The following is a 16,370-nucleotide window of genomic DNA, read 5'->3' as shown; positions in this document are numbered from 1 at the left end:
GCCCTGTTTGGTGTTCCCTTCAGAGAGGCACCTGGAGTTCATGGTTTTTTTGCATCTGACATTCCCTGATGTTTCTCCATAAGGTTGCTGCTTTTTGACATATGTGAAGAGCCATACAGCAGGAAATTCACGGAGAACAGAAGTTGCAACAGTGAAGCTCAGAATTACAGTAAGGATATTATAAAAAATGGAATCAAGACTCTGTCAGATAAAGTCTTTGATATGATGAACTTCAGAGAACCTTAGGAACATAAAAGGACAGAACTCAAAAACAGTAAGGAAAGGCAAAAAAAAAGTTGTGAATAGACAGCTTTGAAAAAAGAATGCAGAGATAATAAGACTTCATCTTGCAATGAATGAATCACAGAAGTGATAAATAAAAATAAAAGGAGACTGAAAATTTTAAAAAAGACATAGAAAAAGTCTTTTCAAGGTCATCTCTCTCTACGACATTTAACTGAATGGAATTTTCAAAGTTACAAAGCATCCCATATTAAAAGTGCTAAAAGATGGCTTTGGTAAAAAAATCTCCATACAACCATGAAGACCACAAGGGCATGTTCACTTGTGCACCTGCAGTTACATGCAAAAACTTCATGAGCATAGACACACAACGATGTCCACTACTCATCCACCTATCATCAATTTATTGGGATAGAATCCAAATGATAAAGAAGAGATTAAAAAGTTATTGAAATTATAGAAACCACGCTTGTGAGGAGACAGGAGTAGGCAGCTCTTTAAAGTTCATCTTCCGTAGAGTGCAGTAAGGAAGCAACAAGGGACAATGTAAATGAGATTCAGTGACTAATTTCCCCAGCGGTGGAACTCCTACACACTTCGACTGCAGATCAGTAAGAATATACATGGTAGAAGAGATATCCATGTTAAATGTGGCCAACGGAGAGGGAAAAAGTCAAACTGGTTTCAGAAGCAGGTACGGGAACCTGCAAGCTACTGGCAACAAGCAGGCAGGAGGGAAAGAGGAGGCACTAGTGGGAGTCCAAAACAGGAGACGCAGAGGGAATCAGCACTCCCAGTAATGAGAGACTAGTCTTCTCCTTCACAATGCCAACAATAATTATTGAGCCCATCCACCATTTTTTTTCATTTTTAATATCCAGTAAAAGGGTTTGGGTTTTGGCGTGGTTTTTTTTATTTTTTTTTATTTTTTTCTTGAGATACACACTTTGCCCAAAAACATATCACTCCTCTATATGAAAATTTGATTACTGGTGATCATCTTGAATACCAGTCTTTAGACACAATAGTATAAAATATATTGCACCAGCTGATACAGTGTGTTCACGGATCACTGTTTTGGGTACACACAACCCCTTTTCTGATCTAAAACGAGCAGCAAAATTGAAGTTGCTCTTCAAGGTTAGAAATATTTTTTGAAGTTGAAGTTAATTAGGTTTTTGTTTAAGAAAATCTGAACAAAATGCCCACACTTACAGTGCAGACGAGTATATTAGCAATGGAGAGTGCATGTCACCTCTGTGTTAGCAACAACTCTATGAACTGTTTGTGTAGCTACTAATTCAGACACTGAAGACAATGTAAGAAAACATTTGTTTTCCTGACGCAACATAGATTGACTGTATTTAAAGAGGTGAGAAGGACCTGGATCGAACACTCCTATAGATAAGAATGATGCATCTCTTCCTCCTGAAGAAATGTTTTTGTTTAGTCTATTTTGGGAAATGACTGCTTCAGCAATTCCTTCCCCTTGCTGGACAAACGAGATACAAATCCATTCCATTATTATTGTGAGTCTCATACTGGGTCTCATAAAGTTCCCACCAATCCTATTTGGGGGAAATGCGCGCATCTGACTAGAGCTCTTCATATTTTATTACATGAGCATACTGTGCACAGCCAAAAGGAATTTTTACTCAGTCAGTGATGCTTCTTTTGTAATTGCTCTTGAAAAGCACTGATCCAGGTGAGTTCAGTCTCCTGTGGAAAAAAAAAACAACTCATTGCAGCAATCATAGTACATTTATAATTAGTTTAATAAAGCCTCTTTGTTTTATTGCTCCACAGACAGAAATATTGCCTTGCAAAATGACAGACAGTTCTGAGTTGTGATTAAGAATTTAGTACAGCCTTGATACAGCAGATGGAGGACATTAATGTGAATTTACTGTGAAAGAAAAGCACAGTGATGGAGACCAGGGTGGAAAAACAATTGTATATAAACTGAGAGACAGTGACATGCATCCCTTTGCAGATTATTTGCATATACTGTACTGCACTTTTCACATTTTTGTTGGTGCTGATAAAAGGTACTCTCTTATGTAATACATGACATAAAAAAGAAACCGTGAACATTACAAGGCCATCTTCCTTTGTGCACCTGCAGTTACACCAAACACTTCATGAACATACATACAACAATATCCACCACTTGTCAACCTAACATCAATTTATTATTTCCAATTATGATGGTAATCACAACCTTTCAAAAATAAGGTCAGTCCTCTGGTCAGACAACCTATGATGTACTATGTGTCTTAACTACACTTTTAAGAAACTCTGCTTTCTGAAACTGCCTTGCATTATAAACAAAGCAACGTAATTCTGGGGTCCAGGTTACACAAAAAAGAAAAGCCCAAAGCCCTCATGATTCACCTCCTACTTTATCCCCTCATCCATTTGCTCGACAGGAGTCAGTAAGAGCTATTTCCAGAGTGCTGTCGGACACATCAAAGAAACATTAGCAAATACTGTTATTACTATAAACATAAGTAATTCTGTGGCTTCCAAATCAGGACTATGTGGGTACCAAAGGATGGAGAAACACACCCTTTCCTTTTTAATATCATGTCCGGACTCAGACAATGAGAAAATTATGATCTTTGCAGAACCTGATGTTGCAAATACGCATTGAAGAATGACGGCAGAACTTGAAGAGATGAAAAGCCATCGTCCTACAGGTATGCGCAGAGCTCATATTCAAGCTGCAAGGAGAACACTGAGGTGACGGCTCCTGTCTGGGCAGAGAGCAGCAGTTGCTATTGAAATGCTTACTATTCCGGATGCTGCTAGACGGGCAACCCCTTTGGTTTCAGTAGACTAGCCCTCAGGACCACCGCTGCATTACCAGGGACGGCATCCTGAGCCATAAGGCTGGTAATACACAGGTTTTTATATTGCACAGTTGGGTTTCTGCATTGCACGGAATACCAATGGAGACGGCTTGCGCTTCTAGGGCATGGGTAATTAACATCAATCTGTTAGAAGCACGCCAGTAATTGCATGTATCCACCTGAAACTTCTCGGATTATTTTGAAGGATGAAACCACGTGTCTGTTTCCACTGATTTTTTTTTTTTTTTAATTCTCTTAGGTGCGGTTATTGAAATACAAACCCATGCATAACTGCTCCTTTTCTACCTCAAAAACTCAAATGTTTTTGAAATTTTACAACAACTTCTCAGTTACTTATTCGGTTCACTGAGCACACACACCCCACACTCCCCTGCCGTGGAATCGTTCGGAGTAGCCTGAGGAAAAAAAACCGTACCGCGGATATCTATTTCTGCCAGCAAAACCCGACTAAAGCCGACCGCGCTCCTTCACATCAGGATCCCACAGGATCCTTCCCGGCAGCACCCCTTTCCCAGCCGCTGCGCTCTCCCTCCGTCCCTCGCACCGCTGAGAGGACGCCCCGCGCCGGCGCCAGGCCTTGGGCCTGCCCCGCTGCCCGCGGTGGGGGACACCGCTTCGGGCCACAACTCCCCGGGAACAGGAAGGCAACAGCCCAAAACGCGACCACCGGCTGCCTTATCGCGGTCACCCTCCCGCTGGGGGTCGCACCCAGGCGGGGTCGGACCCTCCGCACGCGTCCAGCCCCGCGCAACCGCGAAGCCGCCCCGCCGGCTGCCGTAGCGGGGCTCGGCGCGCGGCTGCACGGGAGTTGTAGTTGCTTCTGCTCCCGCCGGCCATCGGCGGGGCGCGCGGCGGCTCCCAGCCTGCCCCGCGCGGCGGAGGGGAGCGGCGGCCCGACGGAGGAAGCGGCGGCGGACTACGTTTCCCGAGGTGCACCGCGCCTGCCGTTGGCCAGGCGGGGCGGGCTGGCGGCGGAACCGGCGGGGTGGTTGAATGCCGGCGGGGTGGTTGAATGCCGGCGGGGCGAGGGGCGCGATGGAGTTGTCATCCCTCGTCAGGAAGCTGGGTAACGGCTGCCTCCTCCCTCCCCGCGGTACCGGGCGCGGCTGCACAGGGGTGCCGCGGCTGTTCCGACCCCTCGGCGGGGGTGCGGCGAGGGGCCTGCGCCCCACCCCCCCCCCCCCCCCCGGCCGGCACAGCGCTGTGGGGGGGTTCGGCCCGTCGGTTGCGTGTGGGGGCCCAGCTGCTGTCCGGGGAAGGAGGGGGAGAGGGGGGCGGAGCGGGACTGCCCCTGCCCGGCCTCCGCTTGCACACTTACCCCCCGCGCCCCTAGCCCGCACCCCCCGGCAGGTTTCTGCCTTCTGCTTTTCGACCCTTCTGCCCCCACCGCTGCAAGCGTGAAGGGGACGGTGGCACACGGAGATGCTTCGCGAATACCGGAGGCTTTCCCCTTCAGGAGCGGTGCCTTTCGAGTCAGTGGGCTCAAGTAGTTTTTTTTGGCCAGTTCGTGAGTCCGAGGCAGCTTTCGGAATCCGCAGTGTTTTCTGAGTTTGGTTGTATGCTTCAAAAAAAAGGCCATGTTCTTGTTTTACACTTGGCGGCAGATTATGTCAGTGTATTTTTTAATATTTCACACTTTTACACCATGCATACATACTTGATTAGCTTGCTGCTGGTCAGTGCAGTCCAATTTGTCATATTGGTAAGCATAATACTGACAGCATAAAAGCTATCTTTTTTCACAGGTCTTTGGCAGCATTCAGGTTGTCCAAATAAGAATTTTGATGTCAGATGACTTTATGGGTCTTTTAATTCTTTTTTTTTTTTTTTTTTTTTTTTTTTGGGGCAGGTCATGAACTGACAGAGATAAGAGAAAGATCTCTGAAGACTATTCTGTTTAAATTAGATCATAACTTGATTTCGTATGCTGATCTGGTCCATGAAAAAGCGCTTTTCCGTAATGTTTTGGAGTGGTTCAATTTTCCAGTTGTACCAATGAAAGAGGAGGTACTAAATTTTGTGAACAATTTGATAAAGGTATGACATACTAACATTTATTTATATATAAACTATGTGTCTTTAGAATGCTAAAGCTAAATAAAATTGGATATTATTTGGTTTTGTAGCTCCATGTAATGAGATTTTAGAGTGTTTTACAAAGATGTGAATAATAAAACCACTGTGTGCAGACAGAAATGAAAAAATTTGAGTGGCTTGCAATTGGTCATAGGGATAGCAGAAAAAAAAATTGTTTTCTGGGTGTCTACTTTAGTTTCACTGCTTTTTCAGTTTATCAATCAGTGTTTAATTTCTTCTTTGGGACATGATTTGCAGCTAAGCGCTTGCATTGTTCCTGAAAAGTGAAGATTTGAACATTGGTGGAACTTATTTTAAAAAAGTTGAGAAAACATTGCAGAAATTTCAGAGATCTTGTAATACATTCTTATGTTTTAACAATTAAACAGCAGGTATGCAAAGGAAAAAAAAAATCCCATCCTTGAAACTGACGGATGGTCTATAAAAAGGTGAAATCTAACTAAAATTCTGATTATGTTTCTTTCCTTTCCTCCCCATCCTTCAAGGTCAAGAGACCTGGAGACTCCTCAGACTAACTTTGTCAGTTATTTGTCTTAATGTAGCATCCACCTGCTGCCCAGAAGCTGATTGGAATTGGCGCAGTGGAATTCTTCTCTCAGCTTCGTCCCAATGTGAATCCAAACTTGCAGGCTGTAATTGATGGGATTGTGGATGGGCTGTTCTTCCTTCCTTCTGGACTTCCTTCTAGTTCTTTACCAGTACATTATCAGACTCAGTCTCAGCCTTCAGTAGATCAGACAGGTAAAGTACAACATATTTTGAAGTGTGATTTATTTAAAATGAAAATAAAGTAAATGAAAAACTTCTAGACTATAAACGTTGAGGTTTTTAGGCACAGTAGGTGAATTATTCCTGAGAGATCAGTGAAGTGTATGCTAAGCGGATTTTGCCAGAGAAAGTATGATTTTAGCTGAATCAGATAGTGCTGTCCCTGTAATGTAATTCTCTGCACAAGAACAGTCCTGTTGTTTGTAATCAGACCTTCTCTGTCCATTTCTTCAGTATGTAACACCTGTTTGCTATAATGTAAAAAGGGCATGAGGGCATAACATAGAACGTGAATTTCCAAAGTCTGCCTGCCTTAATGGCAGCAAGTGTAGCAACTTTGAGCAAACCTGTAGTTAATCCAGGATGCTTTGCTGCTATTCTTTGCATAGTAGACTTTAACTTTGAGACCTATTAAAATCTTAAAAAAAAAAAAAAAAAAGGGCAGTAAGTAAATCTAGTGGAATGATTTTTAAAACTACATTAGTGTTCTATGCACTGTCTGCTTACTTTTGGATAAGTATTTGTCATAGAAAAATATGTAAACTTTGTTTGAAATGTCATATTATTCATGAAGTGTTTCACACGTGAAGTGCTGTTACTTGGTTCTGTTATCCACCTTATTATCTATCTGTTACGCTGATTTACAGTGCAGTGACTCTTAGATGTAGTCAAAAAGTAAACCCATGTGGTTCTTGTACTGTGCCTTAAAAATTTTAGTACAAAGTATAGAGGAGAAAATTACATACCATGGAGGTCCTTACTTCATCCTCCTGGTTCTTGTGAGAAAGACACTGCTGGTGTAGTAACGGTCACACCACTGTCACTCATACCGTGCAATCTCAGAGATAAAAGTAATTTTCCTGTGGTTTCTGCACCCTGTCTAATGCTTGGAGTTTTAGTTTGCTAGAATTATGTGGTGGCTGTTGATTTATTTTTATTTTTTATTTATTTTTTCCTCCCTGTGCCCACATAAGGGGTTAGCTAGATTTTTAGCTAAGATTGCCACTGTATGGGGAATAATACAATATTTTACATCTTTTTGAAAGTACCCAATTGAAGTGTTGTATGTAATTTCTATTTATGCTGCGAATTGTATACACATGTGGATTAAATAATGCGTAGTAACAGGATTGTTGTATTTTCATTTCTATTTCAACATCAGTTACTGGGAAAAAATGTAAACTAATAATCTGGGCATTATCTAATCGATCCTTTGAACCAATTATTATGTTCTGGAGAGATTGCTTTTAATATTACATACCTTGTGTATATTTTGTTATACAGTTTGTGTATTAATTACATGTATTTAATAATATACATATTATATATGGGGGGGACAACCTTTCAGTTGACCTGCTGACCTGGAAAGACAGCAGTTTTGGTAGAAAAAGGTTTTAAATAGTTAATTTAAAAAGTTAATTCTATTACTGCATAGGTAGATTAGAGGAAAACATTTTTTTGGCTGCCAGTTCTCCATCAGGCAATACATTTTGTGTAATTGTTTTTGCTGTTGCTTGTATGGTATATAGGGTAATATAAGAAAACGGAAAAAAAACTTTACCATTGCAGAATATGATTGTGAAAATAAACATTGACACTCCTTTTACTCCACTTTCTTGATTCCTTAATAGGTTAAAACTCAAGGGCAAAAGGGAAGCAGTTCAGGAAAAGCATGAAGATAAATGGAATATAGTTTTGTTTGGTTTTGGTTTTGTTTTTTTTTAGTGTACATTTTTTTAACTTACGTTTATTTGTTTTAGTTCCACCTCAAGAGGAAATATTCACTGGATATTTTTGTCAAGGTAGAAGTGATCTTCCACAGTTAGAAATGCCTCCCAAAAGAACAGTTGGTATGTGTAGTTATAAAATAAGAATATGTTAAGTACAGAAAATGCTTAGAGTTGTAGTTTAGATTGAATTCCATTAAAAATTTTTTTATTGGCTACTTTTTTTCCTGTTGTTATTCTGTGAAATCTAGTATCATATCACAGAAACTACAATTATAATGTTTATAAAAATGACATTTGTCTTAATAGATCTTTCCCTTTTCTAGTAAATAAGTAGTGTGACTCATTTGAATATGTAAAGTATGTTAAAATATGCTGTGATTGTAAAAAATATTTAAATTTCTAATACTTTGCAGAAGAACTGTGTTCTGTAGTCGTAAGTGGCTGTTTAAGTACCTTTTTATGTCAACAAAAAAAAAGTCTTAAGTACCTTTCTACTTTTCAGAAAACTAGATTAAGTGCTTTAGAAATCTTTACCTTGTATCTAAATGAAAACCAGTGTTAAGCTTTTATTTTTTTTTGTCAGTAAGATAATATGAAATATTTAACTGACAAATACAGACCAGTGTTATTTTGGCAAGTTTTTGCCTGTACCTATGTCCTAGTAACAGTTCACAGGAGGGTGTCATATTTAACATACACTACAGTGCTGAGAACTAGATTTTAAAATATGACTTTGGGGTTACTGTATGTAAATTACCTGATTACTTTTTTTAGCAGTGTATCATCTATCTTTAGAATTGCACAATAATTATTACAAACTTTAACTTAAAAATAGCTTTAAAGTTATGTTAGTTAAAAAGCTATTGTGTGTCATAATCTCTTAACAACTATAATTTCTACTGCTCTAAGAGTAAAAGCATGAGGTCAATTTTCCATTTTTAGAGATTGTGCAAATAAATATTCTTTAGTAGCAAAACAAAATTCGAATTTGATATAAAGCATGATGTGAGGGATTGAGTACTCATCCACTAATGCTGTGTTTTCTATTTGTTAACACTTCCTTTATTAAACGTGTTTCATTCTGATTTGAGGTGGCCTTTTTTTTTTTTTGTATTGCTGAAAACTCTCATTAGAAGCACTTGAGTTTGTGCGAGTTTGTACAATACCTTTTTTAAAAGGTATTTCTATTTCAGATAGTATATAGTTCATAAGTTTTTGACTTTTGCCTTGGAAATGTACAGTGAAATACTTCTATAAAATATCCTCTCTCTTTTTTGCAGTGAAGTGTTTGAAATTTTCCACGTTTCCTTGGCTAACTCTGACTTCAACAGATAGACATGTTCTTTCATCAAATGAAAGGTATAGTAATAGAAACCGTTTGCTTGTAGTTTTTATTTTTCTTGGGTAAGAGTGGTTCTGAGTTTCTGTCCCCCTGCATCATTAGACTGTTTCTGTAAATAACGTAATGAGTTAACTTTTGATAAATGATCGTAAAAGCTGCACTGAAGTTGGGCAAAGCAGATAAATCATGAGTTGTAACAGGTTTTCTGTTAATATTGCTCTCCATTCTTTAATTCAGAGAACATATTTTTCTTTGTTTTGTTCATGACGCTTCAGTTTTCTAAATTTCTCAAGTGGATCAAAGATTCTATTCAGTTAATTTTAGAACAAGCTGAAATAAAATCATTATTTATTTTACCTTCACAGCCACTTGGCAGAGAAATCCATACTTTCAGTAGCAGCTTAACTAGCTTTAAGCTAATAAGTTTAGGTACAATGCCTTATCCAGGCATTGAGTCATTCAGATCATCTTTCTGCAGTGATTTGTTTTTCTAAATGAGAGTTAAAAACAAAACAGTGTTTGAAGTGGCCCAAGGAAAAGTTCTGTAGTTGGTATTCCTTATGAGTTGACACAGAGCTGTGATAGATTTCTAGCACAGCCAGCAGTGCAGTTATCGTGGACTGGACTATTTAACAATTCTACTCTAACTGTAAGCTTTTCTGTAATTTTTTTTTTTCCCCTTTTGAAAGGTGTCTGCAGCTGGAAAACATCTTTAATATTTAATTTCCTTTATGCCTGAGTCTAGAAAAAGAACACAGATCCTTAAAACTGGACAAGTTTGATTTTTTTACAGTGGTTTCTGAAACAAATAAAAATAGAAAAAAATTAAGTAAAATACCCAAAAGGTTCTTATTATTTACTAATATACATGTTAGAGGATAGCTAATAAATTTCTTCCTTTATGTAACTCCCCACATATGTAATTCAAGTGCTTTTAAGTTATACATGAGCCTTGGTAATGAAAAAAACTTTCTTGCTGATAAGAGTTAGATTACTTGCTGTATACCACCGAGATAATCACTAGCTTCACAGGGAATTTCCAGTCTTTCTTATGTTAATTTCAAATTCAGAATCAATAAAGTTATTTCTCTTCCGGGAACTTAATTTTACATGGGGTTTGATAACAGCTGGAATTGAGTTTGTGCTTTATTGTGTACAGAATTAGCATAGCTAAAGAATAATTCGAACTTAAAAACGGTACGGCAATAGAATTGCAGCATTTCTTTTCTTTAGATTCTTCAGTGTTGTGATTATAACTTTCTTATAAAGACTTGTTAAAGCTAATGATTACTAGTTGGGTTGTTTTGGTTTTTTTGTTGTTGTAATACATATTTAAATATGAACTGCATTTTTAGCTCTTTGAGAAGTAACAACCAAAGTTTAATTTGGAGTACGTGTGAGCTTCTACAGGATGTGATTATGCAAGATTTTCCTGCTGAGATCTTCCTTCAAAGGCCAAAGATTGTACAGGCAAGAATTCACATAAAGTTTAAGGGTTTTATTGTTATAGTATAAGTTGTGCCAAGTAAGAACTGATGTAAATGAAACAATTTGTTTCTAAATTAAATAGCTAAACGGAAGTTCCTCTATGTAAACTCTAGGTGCATAGAGAAGGGGACGTTAGCTATATATTGTATTTAGAAAGTTATTTAGTTGTAATAAGGTACATTGCTGATCAGTAATGAAGTGTGTTGTGAAGTAATACTTTGTTTCTTCTGGATAAGATAAAATTGTGTCACACCCTCTGATGGGCTCCAGTAATGAAAGTAGTGACTTTAGTGGAAATATAATGTGGAACTCAGCTTTTTCTTTAGGACTGATAATCTTGCATTCAGTAAGAAAACAGTAGTTAAGCCTATTTATTCTTTCCTGTGATTTCCAAACACTTAGAAACATTTCTGAACTATATTTAGTGAAAGACTCTTGCAGGCATCGTTGTTCATGAAGGTGCATTAATGTTCAGCTACCAGTGTTGATGGTTTTATATTTGCAGAGCCTTTTGTCTATGCTAAACCTGGCTTTTGGAGGAGATGGAAGACATCGGTTGGCATTGCAGGCTGTGTCGTGCCTGCAACAGTTGTGCATCTCCTTGAGAATCAGACTTAACTTTCACAGAGATCCAAGTTTTTCTTCCACAGAGCAAGGTAGGTATTTTTAAATATTTGAAATGCTCTTGTGTTTGCTTTATAGCAAATGTAACCTTCTGAAACTGTTTTGCTAAATTGTGGTGTTCAGTACTATTCATGTTAGTAAATATTTTTTGAGTACTTGCATTATTTTAAAATATTTATTAATTTTTACAGTTTCCTGTGGCTCTCCATTCATCAACTTTTCCTAGTATCCAACCGTTTGTATGTCAGCAGAAGAGGGATTTTTAACTAAAATTAAATGAAAACTATAAAATAAAAGTGGGCAAAGTTTCAGAAAAGTTTTCAAGCTATTAGTGCCTAACAACTTAGTTATTAATTTCATGAGCTATGTTAATTTTCTTTTTTTATTCTGCTGTCTGAAAATAGTTTAATCATTTTTTTGGATTTTACAGTCACTAGGGCTATTTCACAACGTTTACATTTTGTAGATTAGTTATAATGATCTTCCTGTTTCCATTTTGTTGGCTGAATTTAATCAATTTTGTTTCTGTAAATTGGTAGTCTGGTTCTCTTCATAAGATGGCCACTGTATTTGGTGTCTTAATAAAGTCTATTGTCTGTTTCTTTCCTAATTCAGTTATAACATCAACAAATCCAATAGCCTTAGTCAAACACAATGTTTGAATTTTAAAACTTAATATTTATGATTCAACTGTAATTTTCAGTGGTTTTGGCTTGGAATTGAGTTTCCAAACTCTGCCACTTGCCAGTGATAGGTTGTCCTAGTTGTCCAATATTTACTTGGTGTCTTCCATATCCTACCTCAGTTACTTTTACTTCACTATGTAGTATATTTCAGAATAATTGATTTCACTAGTGGGAAATATATGGTTTGTGTTCCATAAAGGCACAGCTTCCCAGAATTCATCTATGTCTTACTGTCAAGAAGCAAGAGGTCCTCCTCGTTCTCAAAATGCATCACCTGGAAGTAGTAGCCCTCGTCCATCTGTGATTGGACGGACAGTTCAGCGTCCCAGAGGAGATGGTCAAGATTGGGATGCAGCATCTTCCAGGTGAACAAGTTATTAAGAAATAACTTACCCTTCAATTAAAAATTAATTTTAAAAATTAAATAATTAAATAAACTAATAAAATTAAAAATAATAAAAAAAAAATATCATCAGCTCCCTGTCAGTGTGTAGGATGATGCAAGAGTTTTGTTAACCTGTGAAAATTCACAAAGATGTTGAAGAATTGAAGTTTAAGTCTTTAAATGGTGTTCAGAATACATAAGATCAGTTTTACCTGCCACATTTTGTATCCAAACAATATTTTTAATGAAATCTCTTAGTACCAATTGTTATTGCTCGTGCATATATTTGTAAGATGCAGAAAAGCATTTATTCAGACTGTTGCTGTAAAATGAGAGATTTTTCTTTTTCTTCAGCAGATGACCGTATGTTCTTATAAGTTCAACGGTTACCCCATAGGTAACAGTATACGGTATTGTCAAAAATGCAATGCTGTATGAAGATTTCTTTTAAAGTCTTTAAACTTTGTTCTTAAATCTGACAACAAATTTCAGTTGTATATCACCCAAAAATTGAACTCCAATATGAAATTATTAATTGTCTATATACCCTCAAAATTTTGAGTTTGTGTGTGTTTTTGTTACTCATCTTGACAGACCAGACTTAAAGCTATTGTTCAAGAACCACGTAGCATGTAGCAATTTAAGAGTTCTTGTGAATCCTTACTGTGTCCTTGTTGGTAGTTCTTCTGCATCTGTATGGTATATTGGCTTAGTGATTGACTAACTCCTAGGTATTCAAATAGACTGTGATATTACAGGTGAGAATAGCTCACGTAGTAAATTGTAAATGCATCTTGAGAGTCATTACATTAAGAGGTTCTTTTTATTCATCTTAAGTCTAATATATTCATTTTTTTATTTTGCAACTAATTGGCAATGTAAATGAACTCAAAGCTTTACGTGTTCTGGGACCTGACCATTTTCCCCACCTGAACAGTTAACAGTTTAATAGTAGCTGGTGTATACTGTGTAAGAGATAGGAATGACCCAGCTATCTGTGTAGTAAGAAAATCTGCATAAGAATGAGCACCAATTAAGGCCATAATGAGACATCTACAAACCAGGGAGTGGTAACTTTTATCTTCTTGCATCCTGTGTGCTGCTGTAGAGCGGCTCGCTGCCTATGAATCCTGTTTCTTACAAAGATATAATTTAGCCCAGAGACAGCATAAAGAAAAACATGATGTTGAATAGGAAATATGATAGAGGGAAATGACTGTAGCGTTGCTCTAACATTTCTGATTTTGATATAGAAGAGCTCCTTTTAGTGAATCTTGTAATTTTCAACATAATTGTAATATAAATTATTTGTTTATTGCCATTTTATATGTAACTCCTCTTTTTCCTTGTTCTTAAATCTTGAGACTCTTCAATCTGTCTGTTTGTCTGTTTCAAATTCTGCCTGGAAACTTAACTTTTCCTCCTCTGAATTGTTTTTATGATTGATACTTCTCCTTCCTTACCCTCTGGTAAGTGCAATCAACCACTACATAGTGGTGGACTGTTCTATTTTGCTTATAGTCTTCTGTTGACCTCCCAAAGTCAGTTTGCTTTTAAATTCTTAATTGCTGTTCTTTAGACATCTTTTACATTTAGTTAAACAATATAATGTAGCACAGTCATGCCATGATTTAGTTTCTTCAGCTTGTTTAATAATGAAAAAAAGCAACCAAACAAAAAAAAAAAACAACTATAAAAGTCATACAGGTTTTTAAAGCAATTCAAGATTACTAAATGTTACTTAGGATAAGAGAAAACGTTAAAAAAACATTCATTCTGAGTTGTATTAATTATAATGCTGCCAATAGAATTAGTCTCTTTAAAAGCAGTTGGAAAATCATAAAATTATGAACTATATCTAGAGCTTATAATTTTAAAACATAAATATAATAACTATATGTATATTTTGTAATATATATTTGGCTGCACTTAAGGCTTTATTGGGCAGGTGATATTTTCCATTTTACGGTGGACAAAGAAGTCTTACAGGCTTAAACGTAGGGCACACTTATTTAGTTTTCCTTCTAAGTATTCTTGTGGCTAGACACATAGAGTGGTTTTAATGTAGTAGGTATAGGTCAGGCTGAAATTTGATTTATTAAGTGGCCTTGCTTCAAGCAACTGATAGACTTTGTTCATCAAAAATAACATTTCAAATCAACTGATTTTTCTCTTGTAATATCGTATTCATTGCATGTGTATTTCTTGCAGTGCACATTTCTAAGTGCATTTGAAGATGACTGCCAAAACAGTAGGCATTCACTTGTGATGCTATCGGTTCTGACATTTAAAAAAATGACCAAACAAAATCCCCCTATTCCTGCAACACTGGTGGATAGCAGAGAAAGACTGGGATAGAAGGAAGGATACGCATCAAGGAAGGATACGCGTCAAAATACTTGATGCTATTTTTAACATCCATACATATATGGGTTTTCTCTTTGCAAGAGTTAAGTACGTCCCCGTTTTTATTTATTTTGTTTTGTTTGTTTGTTGTTTTAAGTGGAAACAGTACTCAGGCAAATATAAGCTCCAGAATCCCTCTGCATTCCCCACTTGAGGTAGGACATATTGACCTACCAGATGTTGAAAATGAGGACACTTTGGAATTACAGATGAAGCAGCTTAGCCTTCCTCAGTTTTGTGTTTCCATCTTGGAAAATGCAGTGCCTCTTCTAAGAACAGGTGAGACAGTTTTGAATTAAGTACTTAACTTATGTATCCTTCCCATCTTTAGTACAAACTTTTTAAAAAGTTGGTGTTATGAGGTGAGTAGCTCCAATAAATAAGGTATAGGTGATAACTGATATACTGTAACTAGTTATAACAGTTCTTTTCTAGGGACTTTTTTCAGGTCATGAAGTTCAAATCTTCTGATTGACTTCTGGAATTGCTGCAGACGTTTCAAGTGCTTTTTACTGATGGTGGGAAGTAGTGGTAGGAAGAAGTGGGTGTGTGATGGAAAAATGGTGTAGCCGAATAAAATGTTATTCAAGAAGATGAAAAAATAACCACACTTAAAATGTGTTCTGATCTCTTTGAGCATAGGGTTTTCCTACTGTTCAAGAAATAATAAAGAAAAACTCTGGGAAGAGGTTTGGTTTTATTCTTATGCATCCAGTAACAAATTATAATTATGTTTTAAGAAATATAAGTAATCATATTCTCATTGCAACTAATAATTTTTATTTTAACTTGCAAAAGTTCTAAATTACAAAGCCTTTTTGAAGGACAGTCTCTTTGCTTGTAGGTTGTCTAAAATAGCTTTTAGTTGTAAAACAATGTCATTCAAAACAGGTATTGGTAAACGTGGTAAGGTTTTCAAATATAGGAGCTGGAAATGTGTACTTTCTATACTAGAATACTAAAAGTTGTTTTTTTAATAAACCTATCAACATTTCCTGAGCTGGGTAGAGGCTTTAGCTTATAAAAATTGTATGAAATATGTATGAAACTTCCACTTACTATTGTTTTCATGGTTGTTTATAACTTTTTATGACTTTCTGTTCTGTCACAAATTACTAATTTACTTGTGTATTTCATAGTAACATCAGCATTAATCTGTGTCCACAAGAAAAGTATTCAATCCTCATTTATTGGTAATAAACCAAACTAAAATGAATAACAGTTTTTTTTCTCCTTTCAGAATAGTGATATTTAAATATTAATTCTTCACAAGCACATTCTGACATCTTCTCTTTCATTTATAAAGTAAAACTGCAGAAAATGTATTTTCTATCTTTTCCATTTCTGGCACATGTCACTTCAAATCTGCAGAATTAAAATATAGTGAATTTTTCCATCTTTCACGATTCATTTTTTGCATCTTATCATAGAATTAAAACAGTTTCATTTTCAGATGAAGTTGATCTGTGTTTGTTTCTCTTGCCCTCAGTATTTTTACACTTTTTATACTGTACTAGATAATATTTCTTCTTTCTTCCACTCTGCTGTAATGAGACATAGATTGTAAACAAACAAATATTTTTATCCTGTTCCCGTTGATCTGAAATCGTGCCATCTGAAGGCACATTGTGATGGTGTGAGACAGTGACACACAGTAACACAATGTGTCTTGTGTGGTTATGTTTTCTGAAATACTGCTTCAGTAAAATCAACAGGCGTTTTTACTGA

The 16,370-nt window shown here is 36.8% G+C and overlaps 1 protein-coding gene across 2 annotated transcripts in view; it reads left to right on the top strand.

Moving 5' to 3' along the window:
• The first annotated feature begins 4,118 nt into the window (after positions 1–4,118).
• RTTN (rotatin) overlaps positions 4,119–16,370 on the top strand; it is a 79,087-nt gene continuing 66,835 nt past the window's right edge. For both annotated transcript variants that reach the window (XM_054192804.1, XM_054192803.1), the window contains exons 1-9: positions 4,119–4,182; positions 4,966–5,153; positions 5,756–5,954; positions 7,742–7,831; positions 8,992–9,070; positions 10,409–10,523; positions 11,047–11,197; positions 12,051–12,216; positions 14,740–14,921. In XM_054192804.1, coding sequence (XP_054048779.1) covers positions 4,152–4,182; positions 4,966–5,153; positions 5,756–5,954; positions 7,742–7,831; positions 8,992–9,070; positions 10,409–10,523; positions 11,047–11,197; positions 12,051–12,216; positions 14,740–14,921 — 1,201 coding nt within the window. In that variant the 5' untranslated portion in view covers positions 4,119–4,151. The remainder of the gene's footprint in view (positions 4,183–4,965; positions 5,154–5,755; positions 5,955–7,741; positions 7,832–8,991; positions 9,071–10,408; positions 10,524–11,046; positions 11,198–12,050; positions 12,217–14,739; positions 14,922–16,370) is intronic.

This window comes from Rissa tridactyla, chromosome 2, assembly GCF_028500815.1.
Source record: "Rissa tridactyla isolate bRisTri1 chromosome 2, bRisTri1.patW.cur.20221130, whole genome shotgun sequence".
Taxonomy (NCBI): Eukaryota; Metazoa; Chordata; class Aves; order Charadriiformes; family Laridae; genus Rissa; species Rissa tridactyla.
This window is presented reverse-complemented; position numbering and strand designations above follow the sequence as displayed.